This window comes from Nothobranchius furzeri, chromosome 4 (genome assembly GCF_043380555.1).
Source record: "Nothobranchius furzeri strain GRZ-AD chromosome 4, NfurGRZ-RIMD1, whole genome shotgun sequence".
NCBI classification, from domain to species: Eukaryota; Metazoa; Chordata; class Actinopteri; order Cyprinodontiformes; family Nothobranchiidae; genus Nothobranchius; species Nothobranchius furzeri.
This window is the reverse complement of record NC_091744.1, coordinates 64,969,387-64,988,370: the sequence shown is the minus strand read 5'-3', so window position 1 is coordinate 64,988,370 and position 18,984 is coordinate 64,969,387. Positions and strand designations below refer to the sequence as shown.

At 38.7% G+C, this 18,984-nt stretch overlaps 2 protein-coding genes across 4 annotated transcripts in view; both read right to left on the bottom strand.

Moving 5' to 3' along the window:
* Nucleotides 1–39: 39 nt before the first annotated feature.
* Nucleotides 40–8,266, bottom strand: gtf2h1 (general transcription factor IIH, polypeptide 1). 3 transcript variants are annotated; one of them, XM_015964297.3, is made up of 15 exons: nt 8,194–8,266; nt 7,564–7,732; nt 7,281–7,473; nt 3,778–3,943; nt 3,584–3,677; nt 3,322–3,471; nt 3,152–3,231; nt 2,935–3,068; nt 2,761–2,848; nt 2,580–2,668; nt 2,211–2,328; nt 1,453–1,543; nt 1,069–1,184; nt 827–919; nt 40–753 (listed from the first exon to the last, which is right to left on the bottom strand). In XM_015964297.3, the coding sequence occupies exons 2-15, from the start codon at nt 7,715–7,717 to the stop codon at nt 667–669; spliced, it is 1,653 nt and encodes a 550-aa protein (XP_015819783.1). In that variant the 5' UTR covers nt 7,718–7,732; nt 8,194–8,266; the 3' UTR covers nt 40–666. The 3 variants fall into 3 exon arrangements, with proteins under 3 accessions (XP_015819783.1, XP_015819781.1, XP_015819782.1); XM_015964295.3 differs by having other exon boundaries at nt 8,077–8,230; XM_015964296.3 differs by having other exon boundaries at nt 8,072–8,210.
* Nucleotides 8,267–10,616: 2,350 nt separating this feature from the next.
* Nucleotides 10,617–18,984, bottom strand: part of muc5.1 (mucin 5.1, oligomeric mucus/gel-forming) — a 29,178-nt gene continuing 20,810 nt past the window's right edge. Inside the window, exons 32-49 of the mRNA XM_054732699.2 lie at nt 18,715–18,932; nt 17,737–17,908; nt 17,403–17,647; nt 17,125–17,308; nt 16,456–16,648; nt 16,161–16,339; nt 16,008–16,077; nt 14,238–14,365; nt 14,106–14,137; nt 13,859–14,027; nt 13,509–13,613; nt 13,362–13,402; nt 13,135–13,257; nt 12,783–12,884; nt 12,559–12,687; nt 12,398–12,437; nt 11,158–11,281; nt 10,617–11,051 (exon numbers count right to left, since the gene is read on the bottom strand). Coding sequence (XP_054588674.1) covers nt 10,874–11,051; nt 11,158–11,281; nt 12,398–12,437; nt 12,559–12,687; nt 12,783–12,884; nt 13,135–13,257; nt 13,362–13,402; nt 13,509–13,613; nt 13,859–14,027; nt 14,106–14,137; nt 14,238–14,365; nt 16,008–16,077; nt 16,161–16,339; nt 16,456–16,648; nt 17,125–17,308; nt 17,403–17,647; nt 17,737–17,908; nt 18,715–18,932 — 2,432 coding nt within the window. The 3' untranslated portion in view covers nt 10,617–10,873. The remainder of the gene's footprint in view (nt 11,052–11,157; nt 11,282–12,397; nt 12,438–12,558; nt 12,688–12,782; nt 12,885–13,134; nt 13,258–13,361; nt 13,403–13,508; nt 13,614–13,858; nt 14,028–14,105; nt 14,138–14,237; nt 14,366–16,007; nt 16,078–16,160; nt 16,340–16,455; nt 16,649–17,124; nt 17,309–17,402; nt 17,648–17,736; nt 17,909–18,714; nt 18,933–18,984) is intronic.

The following is an 18,984-nucleotide window of genomic DNA, read 5'->3' as shown; positions in this document are numbered from 1 at the left end:
TGTAGATCAGGATGAAAGGCAGCACACAAACACGTTTTAGGTGATTAAATTCAAATGTAATGAATTAGGGTTTGAACTAAATACAGAAATGTGTGATGAAATACTGCATTTTAATACAAAGCGGAATACCTCACTTTAATCTTGTACTGTTGTCTTCAGTGCAGACAGGTAGTGCAGAGTTTATAAACCAATGATTTCCTTTGACACACTAAAGCACTCGAGTGTGAAACGTCTTTACAGTATTGCTATAGTTGCATCCTCTCTTCCTTTTCCGCGTCACCCGTTTTCAGAGGAGAGTTTTGTGCCTCAGCACTGATGAAACTCACCAGCCACCCCTGCCTGCATCTCTTCTCTCAGCGTCCTTGAGGCTGTTTGCATGACTATCAGCTGAAGTTTGGCCATTTTAAAAGTCCTGCTGAACTCTTACAGGCAGACAACACTTAACCACTGAAAAATAAATAGAAAAGACTGAAACTAGAGTTATTTGAGACTGGGGTGCAGTTACTCTCTGCTGAACACTTGGGGTTTTAGCAGCATCCCTCGCTTTCCATTTTAAGCCCTTGTGAACTATGTTCTAATGGGCTGTGGTCCTCTCACGGCATAGAGAGCCATCACAAGTAATTTATCAACACTTCAAAGTCTTTCTCCTGGACAAACAACTACAGATCAGGTCTTCCTCATCATCCTGCGGGTTTGCCAGATGTGGAACTTGCTATAGGCGGCTTGCAGCATGCACTCCAAGTGTCCCGTAAGCTGTCGGAACATCAGAGACTTAATAAAAGTTCAACATAGCAAAGGTTTCACTTTAAAATGTTCAGATACTTACATTTGTACTTAGGTACTGACGCTGGATTTTCTCCTGAAAAGGACGAAGCTTGGTAATCTGAAATCTCTCCAGGTTTGACTTCATTTTTGTCACCTGTGTAGAAAAAAAAAAACAGCACCAAAATGTAGTTTCCTGAACTAGAGTGTGACTGTAGGCAGTTTTTAATGAGAGGTCTAGTCTATCTACTGCTATGACTGTTGGAAATTGAGTTAAATGACTTTTAAAATTTGAATTTCAGTCACCTTCTCCTCTAAAAACGCCGTGTTGACAGGAAAGCAGGTCCAGAAGTGTCTCAATAACTCTCCAGCAGCAACATAAAGGTGTTTCAACTCAGCTTGAATTTCAGTAGGAACCATTTCTGGAATCAGAATTAATGTGAACTCTATCATTATCAGCTGATGGCAAAAATACGTAATGAACCACCCCATGCACTTTGATGAAGCTTGCAGAAAGTAACTGTTTTGACATCAAACTCAATTCAGCAAACACAAAAAAGACAACAATTCATTTAATTTTGCAGACATTAAGCTACGATTGTATGTGGTAGAGAGAAGACATCACCGTCCATCACACAAGCCCAGGTCTACACACCACATAAGATCTCTGCGTATTGTTGGTCCACTTACGGTTTATGGCTTGTTGTGCAACCTGCTGCATGAGGACACCTCCTGGAGAGAGTGCTGCAATAGCAGAACTAGCTGCTGCACTGGACAACACCTTAAAAACGAAATGTATGCAAGATTATAGACTTTTATTTTAAATAATGTTAAAAATAATTCTGCTTAGTTCTGAATTTGTAACAACAGTCAAATCTTGAATTGTTTTAAAACATGTTAAAAAGCCAGACGGCTGCAAAAGCTATGCAAATATTATTTGATTATATTTTCTGGTTCTGAAATAATGAGCACATGCATATTTGTTATCTTGAATCTTATCTCAAAGAACAAACCACTGGCACTAAACTACGATGAATAAACATATTTTGTTCTTTTTTTCTTCATTATATTTCATTCAAAATGCTGGAATTACTTTAATCAATCAATCAATCAATCAATCAATCAATCAAGCAATCAATCAATCAAAGCTTTATTTATAGAGCGCCTTCTGCAACCCTGTCAGGAAGCCCAAAGCGCTGAACATGGTGTTCATGTTCACACCTTTAAATTGTGTTAAAGTGCCCAAGCTGCCAAATATCCTTGGTGCACGTCTCCAAACTCTTTTTAAAGATGACTTCTCAATCTGTAGTTCTCAAACTGTGTTGTGTTAGTTTTCAGTGATCCAATTTGGTAAAGAAGTGAAAACATCTGGTGAGTTTCACCAAGATTTACACTCTTCAAATAGAATAATTCATGACAAAGACACAGAAGAATCATTCGTGATCCACCTGAGTGAGGTTGGGTTTGTAATTAGACATCTCATGTTTGATGTAGTTGACCGAGTTGATGATGTCCTGGCTGGTTGTGTACTGTTGGGACTGAAGTGGGACAGGTCCGTGAGCGTACCTGGTTCAAAACAGAAGGATGAGTACAAACTCAACGTTTTTGTTGCATTTGAGTCCAACTGTGCAGCAAAAATAATCTAAACAGGCAGTAAGAGACTTTTAAAACATAAAAATTACTATACTAAAGAGAATTTTTCATAAAACCTAATGTTAGAAATTAAGAAATCTACATTCAGGAGTTTAAACAAGAACTTTCAAAGCATGCATTACTTTAAGATTATGAGCGATCCACACACAAAAACTAAAGTCTACCTGTCAGACTTCTTCAGGTTTAACGCGACTGTTTTGGGTCTGTTTTCTTGTTGCAGATCCTCATATTCTATGGCTTCTTGTAACTTAACCTATGAAGAAAATAAATATCACATCATTAGCACGTCAACCTTTGATTAAATGAACTCTGTGGCAAATCTGCAGGTTTTCAGAGCCATCCTACTTTCTTTAGAGGAGGCTGAAAGAAGTCAGAATCCCTGGAGTTTCCGTCTGTGCTGCTTGTCTCACTGGCTTGGTCGGCGGGCACATCCCTTAATAAATAAACTGTGATTAGTTTAAAGATATTAATAAAGCTATTCATTTGTTCTTTTTGTTTAGCTAAAATAATGCTCCTCACCTTTTGCGTGAACCTGCTGCCAGCACCATGGCACTGTGGTGGTTAAATCTCTTTATAATAGCAAAGTTGCTGCTCTCCTTTACTGTCCTGCTTGCGTGAGAGGTTGATGGCAGAGCTGAGCTGATTCCGTAACCCTGAGTCACAAAAAAATAAAAAGTTTTTTTAACTCAAGTAGAAAAAAAAATTGTGTCACAAGACTCCTTCTGACTTCTCTCACCTCATCTAGTGTTTTGTCCTCCAGTGACAAGAGGTCAACCATCGGATTCTTCACTCCTTGGGTCACCAGAGACTTCAACCCTGCAGAACAGATAGTAAAAATTTATTGTGGATCAATCATTTTTATTATTCAGCATGAATTGATATTATATTGCTGGAAAAATGATCAACCTTTCTCATCCTGCCTGGCACATTCTGAGAAGATATCCTGCGTTCCTGTGCTGATGCGGTCTCGGTGAAAATAATGGGACTGGAAAAAGCGAGTCCAGAACTCCTTCTCCGTCAAGTTATGGGGCACGTTTTCTTTGTACTTCTGCTTCACTGCAAGTAAAATACGAGCTCGTATAAACACATGGGACTTCAAGCTGTTATAAAATATTAATAATAACAATAAACTAGCAGTAAAAAAAGGCGTTTTTATGTAACGCTTTACCTGCAGGATATGTTCTAAAAATAGACTCAATAATATCCGCGGTCAGATTATATCTCAGCCCGTTGCAGCCATCAGTCTGAGGTCTGATGTCAGCCTGTGAAGCATTAAAACAACAGGTAGATTTTAATATGCATGAGGCTAAAACTGAAATGATGAAGCACGAGGCCTGATCGCATCAGGATGAACATACTCACCAGAAACGCTCCAGATATACCGACTTCCTGTTTATTTTCGCACGCTGCAGATTCTCCGTTGTTTATGCCTCCTAACCTGTTGGCCCAAAACTCTTCGGCGCTGATGACCTGGCTCACCACGAGATCTTTATACAGTTGGAAAAGCACAGGATCTTCTTGAAGCATCCTGAAGGATCAGTTAGACACATTTTGTTGAAGGAGCAGGTGCTACAGTCATAATTAAAAAGGTTAATGCAACTTTTAAAGATCTGAATATTATCATCTAGGGCTGCACGATATTAGGAAAACCTACAATATTCGATAACAGTGCTTAATATTGCGATATCGATATTACTCACAATAAATGAACAAATACTAAAGTATGCAGTGTTGATGTCGTCTGGCGTGTGACGTCTGCTCTGGGTTCAAAGCAAACAAAAACTAATGCATGAATTCCATTACAACATAACATTTTATTGCAAAAATATGCAGCTGCACCTGCTACTGTATAAGCAGCTGCACCTGCTACTGTATTAGCAGCAAAACAACAAACTGCATGCATGCAGTTTCTCAGTGACTTTAAAACATCACCACCACCATAAAACTTTTTCTGATGCTCCAAATACAGAAAAACATCCCTTAGCAGGGTTTTTTGAATAAAAAAAAATCAGAAAATATGTTTAAAAGTTAAATAATAGTTGACATCACTTAAATGCAACAGCAAATTCTCTCATAGCTACTGAGCATTTTCTCCACTTATGTGGTTATGATATAAGACTGTTACTGTAATTGGTGAAGTGAACTGTGCTGGGCCAAACTAGGAGAATATTTTCTGAGGGAAAGAGAAAACCTTTCAGAAGAGGAACTGGCAAAAAACTACATGGAAAATATGTGAAAACGTCTGTTTTTAACCCCAAATTGAACAAGTTTACCTAGATCTTAAAAAGCAGCTCAGATGATGAAACTTTAACTGTGATTCTGATAGCAAGCTAACAAATTGAACTAGCTAGCTTCTCTAAGATAGAATAGACTTTATTGTAATTGCTCATGGCAATTAAAGATAACCGGCTAGCAGAGCTTCTGACTGACAGTTTATGTGCAGCAGCAAATCAACTATCCTGATTAACAAGGTTATAAAAGCTCATAAATAAAAAATCACTTTGATGTGTGGGGGAACTTTTCCAGGCCCTCTTTAGCAGGGTGGGATTGGGAGGAGAGTGCTGTAGCCTTTTAGCTGGAAGCTAACCGGAGCCTGGGGCTAACATCACCACCCGGTGGAACACTAGCGACATGCAGGTGGGTTGGTTCACCGGCACGTGTTGGAGTCAGCCCGGTAAACATGATTAACAACACCGAGCAGGCTCACGTTCACGTTTGAAAGCAGCGCTGATTCCAGAAACCTCAGCACAAAATGCGTCCGTTGCTCTGAGCCAGCATGGCGAACAAGGGAACGGCGCCGCTAATGTTCGGGTGTTTTTTTCCATCCTAAGGGTCTACATAGGGGGCGGGCGTATTACGTGAACGGACACATCTGATTGGTCGCATATCAGAAGGGCTACATTTGATTGGTCAAATAATACTTCCGCGTAAAAAACAGCTGGTATACAAAAAGTTGACGTATGACACGGACGGAAATGTTGAACCAAACATTTATCGCCGTTTTTGACGTGCTTTGCGATGGGCCTATCGCACGTCCTGTTATCGCGATGATGATAATTTTTTGATATATTGTGCAGCCCTATTATCATCTGATATCAAAAACAGCTTGTAGAGCCATCTGTGGCAGCAATAACTTGAAGGATTCTTCTTTATGATTTTGTTCTCCTGTAATTACGAAGAAAATTCAGCTCACTCCACTACAATCCTTCTACTCAGTGAAGTTAGCGGGTATTTGTTTCCACACAGCTCTCTTCTAGTTGTTTTAACATACACACACTTAAGACCATTTCCCTTATTTAGGTTTTTATTTTTATTCACACACTGCTCTGCAAACATGGCCAATCCTGAAACTTTCTTAGCTTTACCTGTTTAGCCTCTCTCTAATCATTGTTGTATGTAATAATAATGTCTGAATGAGTGGATTTGATCCCAGTTCATTTTTTAAATGATCGGATTTTCAGTTCCAGAGAAATTAAAAACCCCAAAAAAACGTTTTCTTCAAATGAGCCGCGGGCTAATCTGCCTAACTTATTCTCAGTCATTCATTTTGTTTGTTTGCAATCATTGTTGATGAGGCTAATTAAAATGAAAAGTTATCCCCCCCAACACATTGCTTATGTGCACAAGATAATCCAGGTCTTGTCCTCAGGCTACAATAGCAAAATGAAGTTTTTTGGGAGAGTTATTAGACAGGAAAATTTAAACAAACATGTTATTAATGTTTTGTTAGGACTCAAAAGCTGTTTTTTTGTTAATCAAATGTTTTATTTGTCAACATGATGTCTGTATTAATTACTCATTTAACAAAACTGTATTTGTCTTGGCTGAAACAAGAGCCAAAACGAACAAAACAGAAAATGTAGCAGCCTGTGGAATTCGGCTGTTGTACATTATGGTTGTTTGTGATTAAATAGGAAAAACTATCTTCCAGATGCCAGGAAATTAAGCATCTAATGCTGGGAAAAATGGGGAATGAATGACCATGTTGCTGTTATTTAAACTGCGGTTGCAGTGCTAAGACATGAAGCAATGAAAATAAAGCACTCCAATAACATTTTGTGAGTTATTCTTATAAAATCTGAATTGGAACGGAGTAAAATATCAGGTAAAGATCAGAAAAATTAAATCTGACTGGTTAAAAATGCGATTGTTTCCCCCATCTGTAGATCAACCCCACAACTGCTTATTGTGATTTTAAAAACTTGGGGATTAAGAAAGGAATAAAAGCACATTAAAAACTGTTAATTATAGCTTTTTAAAATGGAAAAAAATAAAAAAGGCTAAAATCAGTATTGGTAGGTTAGAGAAGTACAAAAATCTATATTAGACCATAAAACCAAATTTGGTGAAAATATGTTCTTTTAAAAATAAATAAACTCCGATAGTTTTTTAAAATTATTCTTTAGAAATCTGAAATGTTTCAATTAGGGATGCACAATATATCTGCATTAATATCGGTAATAGCCGATGGGGGTGATGATGTGCATTTATTTAGTTCTGTGACAGTGGTTGTAATCTCACATGCATAAATGTGTGTGGTGTGTGTAAATAACATAAATTAAAATGTAGTAATCTTCATTCTATACAAAACATGCTGATTTTAGAAGCATTAATGTCAGTATATTGGTAACGGCAAATATTGGTTATCGGCCATAACAGTGATATTTATATCAAATATCGGTATCGTCCCAAAAATTTCATATCGGTGCATCACTAGTTTCAATTTATGTAGTTAATATAAGTTTATTTTAAAAACTGACTATAGAATTTTCTTATTGCTTATGCATATGATGGAGTTCTGTAGTGACAGATGTGTAATAAATGTTGCAGGCTTAAATTCTGGGTGAAGTATCCAGCAGTCTTACTTGTTTTTCTCCTCCAGCTCCTTGTTGGCTTTCTTCTTAAACTTTGGCAGTAGCTGCTGCAGCAGTTCCTTGGCAGCTTCCCAGTCTTTACGTGAGGTGCTTTCATTGGCAAAGTGGAATGTGGTGCTCTCACCAGTGTGAAGGACCAGTTGAAGCTGAACTTTGGCTTTACCATCAGGACTGATCTTCTGACCTGCACAGAGCAACAGATACATGCACCTTTACAGTCCCACCGGTACACAGGGGTCTAGCAGCGTGAGACTTTATGACAACAGGGACTCACAGCGGATGTCTGAGTATGAGTGGCTGACTGTGAATCGATCTTTCCCCTCTGGACCCCAGGCTATTCTTTCAGCCATCAGATACAGTGTGCCATCCTGCTTCTTCTGGCGAACCTTCTTCACCACCAGAAGCACTTCCTCTGACAGAGATGCCATGGCTCAAACAGGTGACTGAAAACAACAGAAAATGATAATTAAACACGGATCAAAGGTTTAAAAGCTACATTAACAAAAAAAAAACCGTTCATTAACTCATAAACGTTCACGTTACTTGATTTGCAAACAGCAGCATCGAGACTTGACTACCGCATTTGAGCACTCTGTAATAGACGTGTAAACGGATATAAACTCCAGTTCACCGCACCAGACAGTCCTAAATATATATGTTCTACCACCTAAAACCGAGATATCTCATGTTACACACTCGGTTTCAGCTTATGAATGTAGCCTGATGTTAGCTAACAGTGAAGAAAAGAAAAAGCCTGAGGGGGGAGTCGGAAGGAAACTTACTTTACCTCAAAACCGATCAATCCTGGAACAATTACGTAGTTTTAACAGAATACATTATCGTAATACGACGTATTTAGACTGAAATAACCGAGGAGAGAATTTATTTATGAAAATTTAACTACTCGAACAGTGGACGATCTGACTTCAGCACCGGCGACATAACTGCCCAGCGTTGTTCTACACTTAAAAGATTCCGGTGCAACAAAACACTCAAATTATTGGTTCCGGTCAGTAACAGTTTTAATATTAAAATGTACCCGTCTGCAGCCAGATGCTGCTTCTAAACACAAAACGTTACTAAATGAAACAAAATGCATAAAGAAAGCTAAATGCTATAGTAAAATATTTAATTTGTCTTAGAAGGTTGATGTTATTTTCTATTTCTATTCGATTTCAATTACATTCATATTCATGCTGTTTCTTATTTATTTGCACTTTTTTTGAGCATCCAGCTGTAGAGAACATTTTAGGGCCCCATCATCTTCAGACCCTTACAGGCTTCTGATTCTTGACACTGAAGCTCACATATAGATTAATAATGCAACAGGAGACATGCTAACATATTGTCATTTTTAAATCATGTAATAATCAATCACATTTTAGAAAATTTTTTCATTTATCAAGGACAAACGTGCAAATCAGTGTGATCCTAAAGTGTAACCTTTGCCTTAGCTTCAGATTCATTTGGAATGCTGTCATCCTCTTGTGGCTATGTTATGACATTACAACATTTGTTGAAAATCCATTAAACGGCATTTTCTAAAGGAATTTGTGTTGACTGATAATGTAAAAAGAATGAACAAAAATGGAAAAGTTTTTCATTATGTACCACAATATAAGCATTCAAACCACACAATAAATATTTGGTAGGCAAGGTGGGTTAAATGTTTTGTCCAAGAACACATCAACTGCAACAGGTGGGACAGGCATTTATCTCCTGTGCCTCTGCCACCCAAGTGAAGAACAATTTTAGACTTTTTGTCAAGTATTGCATTCGTCTAACTCAGATTGTGGACTTTTAATTATTTTAACCTCTGATCTCAAACATGTTTGGCATTTATTTTGTGAAGAGGTCAGATTAAAAGAAGAAACTCAGAACCTGTTGTGGCATGAAATGCAAATCTGAAGGCTCAACTTGGGGAAGCTTAGCTGAGAACAACATTAAGAGATGATGGAGGAGAAGCAGCTGAGAAAGGACGTTGAGGAGGAGGAGGGGCTCGGAGTAGAGGGACAAAGAAGAAGGGCATGAAGGGAGAAAATGCTCAATTTCAGGTCTGTCAGCAGCTGATCATTTATTACATGTGTGCTTCAGGTTTAAATGGGAACATAAAAAGAAGAAGTTTATGTCTAAAAACTGTTGTTTAATTGCTGCTTTGTTAACCCTCATATAACCCTTTAATTTTCTAACTTTTCTGCTCCCTGTGCACAAAAAAAGCACTAAGCGGGTTAAGAGGTTATGCAGGGTTGTCCATCATGTTCTTCATTTCATGAAACATCCTATTGCTCTCCAGAGCAGATCCAGCCTTCTTTATCAGCTTCATCCGCTTTTTAATCACCACCAGCTCAGATGTTGCTTCCCCGACAGATGACTGCAGATGGGATTGCGCTCTCCACAACCGACTTACAGAAGATATGTCACATCTTGCTGAAACAGTAGAATCTTAAATTCAGTTCTGCATATTACAGAGAGCTACTGAAGTGATGCTAAAACAGGGAAAACATCAGATCTGTCATGTTAACTCTCATCAGATAACTGGCAGCAGCAGTCTGGGTCAGCTGGAGGTCTCTGAGAGTTTTTTCAAACACTCCAAAAGACAGAATTCCAGTAATCAAGTTCTGAAGTAATAAATGCACAGAGTAGCTTTTCTTATCTGTTGGGTCAGGATGTTGCTCATTTAGGTAAAATTATGCACACTGAAAAAGGCAGTTTTAGTAACTTGTCAGATGAGCGTTAATGGGAGATTTAGTAGTTTTGGCTTGCCTTTAGCACCTCCTAGTGCTCAGTTAGTAAAACCAAAGTTAAAACTATCTTCTCGCTATACATTTGTCTTTTTAACACCTTAATCTAACAGCTGAAATGTCTCTTTGGCTTTCATTGGTGTCTACAGGAGTGATTCATCACTAAATTAAACAAACTGGCTGTGTTCGCAATCTTAAACATGCAGTCAGCAGACTCCAGTGCCAGGCATGTCAGCCCCACTTTAAGAAATCCAACAGGGATTCGACCGCCACTCTGAAATTGCAAGTGCAATATTCTGGCCACAGAGGGTGGTGGGGGGTTGAGTGACTATTCATTAACCCTGTAATGGGTCATTTTTGCACATACTGGCTCACGAAAATGATTTCAAAACATGAAAAAGTTGCATCATATGACATTAAAGGACAGACTTGTCCACAGTAACAGAAAGGTTCCTCACATCAGCATCATACGTTTGTCCCGAAGGAGCTCAGGTCCAAAACTACAACCTGAATACAAGACACCTAACTGGCATTTATTTGGAGCATCTAAAAAAAAAAAACCATAAAAAATAAATCAACACAAAGATTACGATGCAATTAGAAATTTATTGACGCTGAAAGTTTGAAACAAGATACAGAAACGTAATATTATGGTTTAAAGAAAAGAATGATAGTTGGAAAAAAAGCTTTAAAAAATAACTTTAACCTGCACCCCCAGCCCCTTTTTGATTAGTTTAATACTCACACACCTGAGCATTTCAATGCATTTCCATGTTAGCTCTTCCAGAACTTTTAAAATATTTTGTAACTGTCTCCACACATTTTAATGTTTCAGGTTTCACATCAACGTTTGCTGTTCTCTTTACATTTAGCGACTTCACAGCCACAACTGTCCACTGAGATGTAGGAGTGACTGATTCTGTTGCCGTTAGAGCACAGCATGTCCACCTTCTTCATGCTGGTGGTCTTCTCTTGACAGCAGGAACATGAATGCATCACAGCGTTGGCTTCTGCTGAGTACCTGCAAATGAACAGTTTTAGTGTCAGGCCACTGCTTTCGGGTCCTTTTTTTAATGAGTGAATAATTTCAGCTGCATATTTTTTGGATATCGTTTTATGAATCTTACTTTGACCAGGAGTCTCCACATGATCCCTCGCAGGCTGTGAGCTCCACAGGAACAGTCGATGTGCAATCTTTAGTCTTCAGGTAGGTGGTGGTCCTGTTCAGCTGACAGCTGTAGCGAGGAGTACCTGCAAACACAAGAACAGTTTTACCTGGAGAACACAGCTGCAGGTGAATCACCAGGTTTAAAGGTTCACTTTTATTTTTGATTGTACAAATGTGCTGCATCTGCAGTGATGCAGGTGTTGTACCGATCTGTCGTGGTGGAGAGAGAGCTGAGCCAGAAGGCAAAGCTCTCGATTTACCAGTCGATGTACATTCCTACCCTCAGCTATGGTCACGAGCTATGGGTAGTGACCAAAAAAACGAGATCATGGATACAAGAGGCTGAAATGAGTTTTCTCCTCAGAGTGTCTGGGCTCTCCCTTAGAGATAGGGTGAGAAACTCAGTTCTCAGGGAGGGGCTTGAAGAAGACCCGCTGCTCCTCCATATCGAGAGGAGCCAGTTGAAGCGGCTCAGGTACCTGATTAGGATGCCTCCCGGGTCAGGTTTTCAGAGCACGTTCAACCAGGAGACTCAAAGGAAGACCCAGGACACGCTGGAGGGACTACATCTCTCTGCTGGCCAGGGAACGCCTTGGGATTCCCCAGGAGTAGCTGGCCCAAGTGCCTTGGGAAAGGGAAGTCTGGGCCTCCCTGCTTAGCCTAGTGCAATGTTTCTCAACCCTGGTCCTTAGGGCACACTGACCTGCATGTTTTCCATGTCTCTGCTTCAGTACACCTGAATTACATTCCCTCCTCAAGAGGACATCAGGTGCTGCAGATTCCTGTTAATCACTCATTCATTTAAGTCAGGTGTATGGCAGCAGGGAAATACTGGTGACAACATGGAAAATGTGCAGGATCGTGGGCCTTGAGGACCAGGGTTGGGAAGCACTGGTCTAGTGCACCTGCAACCCGACCCCGAATAAGCAGTCCAAAATGGATGGATAGGTGGATAAATGTGCAAATGTTGAAAGTCTACAGTCAAATCAACTGCATCTGTTTTCTTTCACTGACTCACTTTTTAACAGCTACTGTTACTAGCTGTGAGCTAAACCACAGGAAAGGACAGTAATTCATCAGAATACAGGGATTTACATAAAAACCCACAATGTAGGTTTTATAGGGGTCTATTTTATGTGTTACAACACATGAACATATAACATTTAAAACATTTATATTTATCATAGTCGTGTACTTACAAGATTTGCAACATCCATTTGCATCACTTTTCTCTGTTCCCTGTGTGAGAAAACAGAAAATCATTATTTACATGAATCACAAAAGTTATCTTTATTTCAGTTCTGAAAGATCAAATCTCTGTCATCTGTGAGCTGCTGTCACAGGTCTAGACGATACTCACTGGGACACAGTTGTCTGGATCATAGTCTGGACATATTGTTTTGTTTATAGAAACTACAAACTCTTCTTTCGTTTTCTGGCAATCATAGTTGATGCATTTGTCACTGGGTGGTGAATACGACTGTGAAGGCTGTCAGATGGGGAGAATTGTTAATATACATCCTACTTCATGTCACATTTAGGGTTACAGATTTGTTGAAATCTTTTTGATTCGTGCTTTTTTACCTTCAGAATAATTGGAGAGTTGCTGCCGGGAACATTAAATATACAGCTGTCCTGTTTACAGGATCCACAGCACTGTCCAGGACGATCTACAAGCACATAGCCCTGTTTAAAACAAAGAACAGATCCGTTTTAAGTATCAGAAGCCAGACTAAAACAATCAACCATGAGTACAGATCAATTAAGACATAACTTGAAAACGTTTTTGTGTCAGACACAAACTAGGGGTATGATTGTGAAAATAAAGCAAGAGCATAATTTTGTTCCTTATACTAATCACATTATCTGTTTTGTTTTTTTTGTTCAACATGCAACCTATCTGTCCTAAACTTGAACTGATTTAATGCAGAAGCACCTTTTCACATGTGTTGGAGCAATGGATCACATCACACTTAAAGATGTTCAGCTTGCTGCTGAGATCCTGTTTGCTGCTGCAGCTGCATGGCTCACATGGGCTCTTAAAGAAGTTTGAGCCCGGCTGCAAACAAACATAAAAAGTTTTTTTGTTTCACACTACTGTGAAAATTTTTTAGTAATAAATTTAAAGCAGAGAACAATGCAAATGCATTTATCAGTTCCTACCTTGTACTCGGTATTATTGTAGACACAAACGCCTTTGGGTACTGCATGAAACAAAACCGATGAGTATAATTACATCAAAACGGAGTTTAATTTTGAAGTTTTTGTAACATGTATTTTAAGTCAATGACATACAAACAAAAAGCCTACCGCAGCTGTAGACAGGGCAGCAGGTGTCATTAGAGACGGTGACATGAGGCTCAAAACCAGGAGAACAAATCTGCATCGGTACTGGACAAAGGTCCTTGTTGCACTCTGGTGGGCAAAAAATAAAACTTTTTTTTTTTTGTGAATTAAAAAATAAAAATCGCCATTATTTTAAGAAAACGTGTCAAGAACTAAATCTACTGACACTAATTTGCATTTTTAGACAGAACAACTGCCCGTGTTGTCCCTGCTGGACCAAAATAAAATCCTGGAAAGATGTAAGCATCTCAACACAAATGAACTAATACCTGTTTTGAATAAATATGTTGTATATTTTTTATGAAATGACTCACCACATGACAGATTTGGACAGCAGTCAACTGTTTTGTTTACCAACACCTCGCCGTCCTCGGTGCATTTTATTGGTTTTGGTGCTGGGCATGACAGAGGCGTGCACAAGACGCTCAAAGAGCTCCTGTCACAAACACACTGCTGACAATTGCTTGTCCACTTATCTCCAATCTGTTTGATGGAACAAGGAAAATGTCATACAGCCACCAACACATTGGGAGTAATACGTGTGAGTCTTGCACTAGTTACCTCTTTTGGTTCCCCAGCAGGTCCAGTGCAGCCTTCAGTTGTAAAAATAACCAGTTTTACTTAAACATCCTTCCACAAAGATTCGTGTTTAATTGTTTTGATTTAAAAATGAATAAAAAAAAACTTCCTTACATGCAGAGACACAGATGTTTGAGGTTGGATTGAACAGGGTCTTTCCCTCAGGACAGAAACACCCTTCTGTGAATTTTTTGCAACCTCTTTCCCCTTGGCTGCAGGATTGATCAACTTTGTCGTTGAATCTGAAAACAGAAAAAGATAACAGTTACAGATCTACTGTGTAACGTTTTCAAAGTTTTTAATAATTTTCTTGAGCCAGTGTGTTCTAAAATGACCATTGACAAGGTTAATGAAATGTTACTCCGACCCCACCAGCCTCTGTGGCCAGAAAGCCGCACTTGCAACTTCAGAGTTGCCGGTCCGGTTCCTTTTGGACTTTGTAAAGTGGAGCTGACATGCTGGCGCTGCAGCCTGCTTCCAGCTCATTTCCTGCATGTTTTAGATTGCGAACACAACTGACTTGCTTGATTCAGTGATGAATCGCTCCTGTAGAAACTAATGAAGGCTAATGTTACAGCTGTTGCTGTTCTGTCCCAGAAAGCTGACTCTGCAGAGGACAATCAGTGCATTGCCTCCTCCTCCTACCTGCGCAGCTGCACTTACTTATCACCTCCTGAGCAGCATAAAAGGGAGAGCTGCCAGGAGGAAGGGAGAGCCTGGATCTGTGCCAGTTCTCTCATGTGCTTCATTTGTTTGTGTTTTAATGGCTTTTAAATGGGTTTTAGTTCTTTAAGCTTAGTGAAGCTAAAGAGCTTTTAGAGGTTTTTAACAGACGAGGGACCAGAGTGCTGGTTTCCTCTTGGCTCCCAAACTTGTGTGTAAGTCAGTGGACTTTGATTGTGAATGTTTGGGAGCATTCGGATGTCTGTTTTAAACGTAAACCCTTGGCCATTTTAACAATGTGTTTTAAGTACTTTAAGATTTGGAGCTTTTTGTAATTTTGAAATCCTTTTAATAAAATCATTGTATACAATTTTAACACCTGACTCACTTGCCTCTGTGTTACTCTCTGTCCTTCTCCTTGTCCACCAATAGAGGACGTAACAGCTAAGGCGACAGTTCAGCAGTTAGCTTAAGGTGTTAAAAAGACGAACGCACAGCGACGAGAGGAGTTTTACTTTTGTTTTTCCTAACAGACACTAGAGGGTGCTTGCAGCAAGCCAAAACTGCTTAGTAAGTTAGCAAACATGTTGTGTTCTAAGTTAAATGGTTCACAATGTCATGTGTGTTAGCTGAATTCACGATTATTTGGCTGAAAACTATTTTAAATAGGTTGATTTTCTAAATCTGAGGTCCCCTCATGATAGAAACCCAGTTGTTTCTCTTTAACAAAATGCACTTCAAAGATGTTGTGTTTTGCAGCTTATTGACTAACAATACATTCAGTTTCTGAAGCATATTTTTATCATCATTTAACTGACTTCGCTTGACTCAGACTGTTTTAGCGTTTTAGCTCTTGAGGAGATAAAATGCCTCCTATGTAGGCAGACTTAACTGTTTATGGCTGCTGCAGACTCTGACTGACCATATAAACTGCAGTAAGAATGTAACCGCATTTATGAACATACTCTTGGATTTTAATTTTGTCAACCATTAGTCAGCAAATTTTTTCTTGATTTCTCATCCAAGGGGATCCAGAGTAATAATTGCATTCAGCTCTTGTTTGTGTTTATTTTAAATCCAATACATTCAGTGTCAGCAGGTGAACATGTGACTGCATTTAACCATGATTATATTCACATTGTTGCACTCATGACCAAAAAAAAAAAAAAAAAAAAAAAACCCAAACAAAACAGTGTTTAAAAGAATCACGAGAGAGCCTACCTTGCATTACATGTTTGTACATCAGTTGAACCACAAGGTTGGTAGACTTTATTTTCTGGACACTTAAAATCTGCAAAAAAGTTTTTAAATCAATGTTTAATGAAAATCCTTTTTGTAAAACAACAGGTTTCTTCCCACCAAAGCCACACTTACCACACTTTCCATTTGCAGAGCTTCTCCAGTCCACACAGACAGATGCAGAAGCACACAGCAAGGCATACACCTCCACGCTGGAACATCCCACGGTGGAATTTGGCATGTGGCAAACGTCAAATTTGCAGGCTTCGTAATATGGTTCTGGTGCAATTTTTCCATGGCATTCCTTAAACACACTTTAAAAGTTGAGAGATTAAAAAAAGCAGATGAATCTAGTTGTGATGCTGAATACATTTACATGTTTTTATGTATGAAAAAAATATTTGTGTGTTTTTATACAAGTATTTCTTACCTGCTCATTATGATTTCACAGAGAACAGGTTTGCATGGAGGAGGAGGAGGAGGAGGAGGAGGAGGAGGAAGTTTCTCACAGTATGGTTTATTGACATCAAATACACGCCAGTCATTCGCCATTATTACGCATGATGGATCAATGCTGCCATCCCTTAATCTGCAGTCATTTGTCTTTTTATTGTCACAGACACCTTGCAAAAGAAAAGCATTTGCAACATTTACAATCCTGCATGTGAAAAAGATTTTCAAAATTCCCAATTGTATTTTTACAGATTTGGGGTCTTCCAATAACAAGAGTATTTCTGCCACTCTTGCTGAGCAAAGAAGCAGCAGATTCAGTTTTTTCAGTTTGCATTTGTTTGCAATATTTCAAATGATTTATTTCACTAAGGCGGCAGATTAAAAGGGTTCATCTGACTTCTAGATGTGATAAAAATGACAAAATTGAAGAATGAAGCCATTTTATAGTATAAAGAATAGTATTTTTTACCCATTTTTATTACTGTCTTAACAGTGAAGAGAATAAATGTCACATTTAGTTTAAATCCTTTGGTCTGTTTTAATATTTTTCACAAGTAGAGTTATATCTTTCAGGTTACATGGGTTAGAGTTATGCCTAATTGAATTTTAATGTGACTTTAGTACAGAGTGTGAATCTTGAGCTTACCACACTGTCCCTCTGTGTTACCATGGAAAAGTGAGAATGGCACATCAACACTGAATACAAGCCCTTTGAATTGTATCACAGCATTAATTAGGGGGATTTTCAGTAACAGCTGGATTCCTGTGCTTGTGATGGTGAAGTCGTTGTTGGAGATGGTTGGGATTTTTTCTACTCCATTGATGTACACCTAAACAAGTGTGACAGGTGAAAAAAAAAATCTTACAATTTGAATGCCTAAAAAAGAAATCACAACTTCAGGCAGATTTTCTGTCATTACCTACCATATTCACAGTTTTCGGAGTTCTCTTTTGTGTAAGAATGATTACATAGTTTTTGTAATACACAGTCAAGGCTTTGGCACAGGTTACAGCTCCAGTGGCATCACAGTTCTCGTTGTCAATCAGAACCTTAAAATTGTATCGGGACACAATTTCTTGGACCAAGACGTATGTACAGTTCTTCTGGAAACTGTAATACTGCCCATCAAATGTAATGTAATGAGGATCTCCCCAGCCTGAGCAAACACCTGCAAACATAGGATTTACATCACATAACAAGTTAAACCAGGTGTATTTAGCCCAGGGAGGAATCTTAAATCTTTTCATGTGAACTTACAGGTGCACTCATACTGAATACAACAGTGATTTTCATCATAAACCTTTACTGGTGGGTGTCCATTATCACAAACTGGAACAGTTGGTGTTGAACAGTTAACAAATTCTGAGATTTGTTTTCCATTTTCACATTTTTCTTTGGTGCAGTTGTTTGAAATCCAGGTTTCACCATTCTGTGAAGCAAATTAATACTTTTAGCAAAGTACGCATTTTTATAGAACAGAAATAAATAATTCATATCTGCTTAAAAAACTTAGCAAAGATGTGTTTGAAAATAAACTGTAAAGCAGGAAGTCTGGAGCACTCAGGTAAGTCTGAAGGTATTCATCAACGTTTCAACACCACATGTGTCTTTATCCATGTCAAAGCATTAGTTTCTTTTCCTTGAACTTAACAAATGTTTTCAGACTCACCCGAGTGCTCCAGTCTTCCTGCTATATATTCTGATAGTTCACCGGCAGTGCAGCGCCGGCCCGTGAGTGGATGACGCACAGAGGGCTCTATTCCACATTTGAAGATTATCTGTTTGCAGACTAATTTATTTGTTGCCTTGTCCTCTTTACACCATATTTATGAATATGCCCAATCAATTTTTTCCCGTCTGTGAGGTGTGTTGACACAGAGCGGAAAAGTTCAGATTCTCTACATTTTAAAAGCATTTTTCTTTTTGATTGAACCAACTGTTCAATAGATAAAGTATTTTTGATATCTTAAATGAAAGGTGATTTCTGGTAAGGAAAACTATGCTACCCTATCCTGTCAGTTCCAAATATAAGGCAAAGAGAGGAACATTGCCATCAAGCAACTGTGCCACCACCTGTTTAACTGATTCTCATCCTCTGAGTAACCAGCAGGCCTTGCTCTAAAACATATACTAATTTTTGAAATTAAATTCTAATTTGAACCATACCATGCCGGCAGATAAAACAATGTTACACCAATGTACTATTTTCTAACAGTAAATTATATAAAAATGTACCTTTCTAGGTGGAGTTAGAAGTAGGCAGTCATTGGAAGGTCGCTGAGTGGTTCTTGGAGTTGGAGAGTGTGTCAGCGGGGTTGTAGTGGAAGTTGATGGTGGTGTGGTGGTAGTTGTAGTGTGACATGGGCTGGAATGTTTTACAACACCACATGTTGAATTGCAGTACGCAGTGAAACACCAGCCTGCTTCATCAGTCTTATTGTAAATAAGACTTCCTGTTTGAAAGTAAAAGATTAACAAATCAAAACGATTATTTTTTCAAAGAAA

Bases quoted from the DNA above. Each gene is read 5' to 3' on its own strand.
- gtf2h1 (XM_015964297.3), bottom strand. From the start codon at position 7,717: ATGGCATCTCTGTCAGAGGAAGTGCTTCTGGTGGTGAAGAAGGTTCGC. The intron at 2,669-2,760 runs GTAGGATGGCTC...TTTTCTTCATAG, and splicing joins TTCAGCCTCCTCTAAAGAAA to GTTAAGTTACAAGAAGCCAT. The intron at 754-826 runs GTAAGTATCTGA...ATGTTCCGACAG, and splicing joins GTCAGTACCTAAGTACAAAT to CTTACGGGACACTTGGAGTG.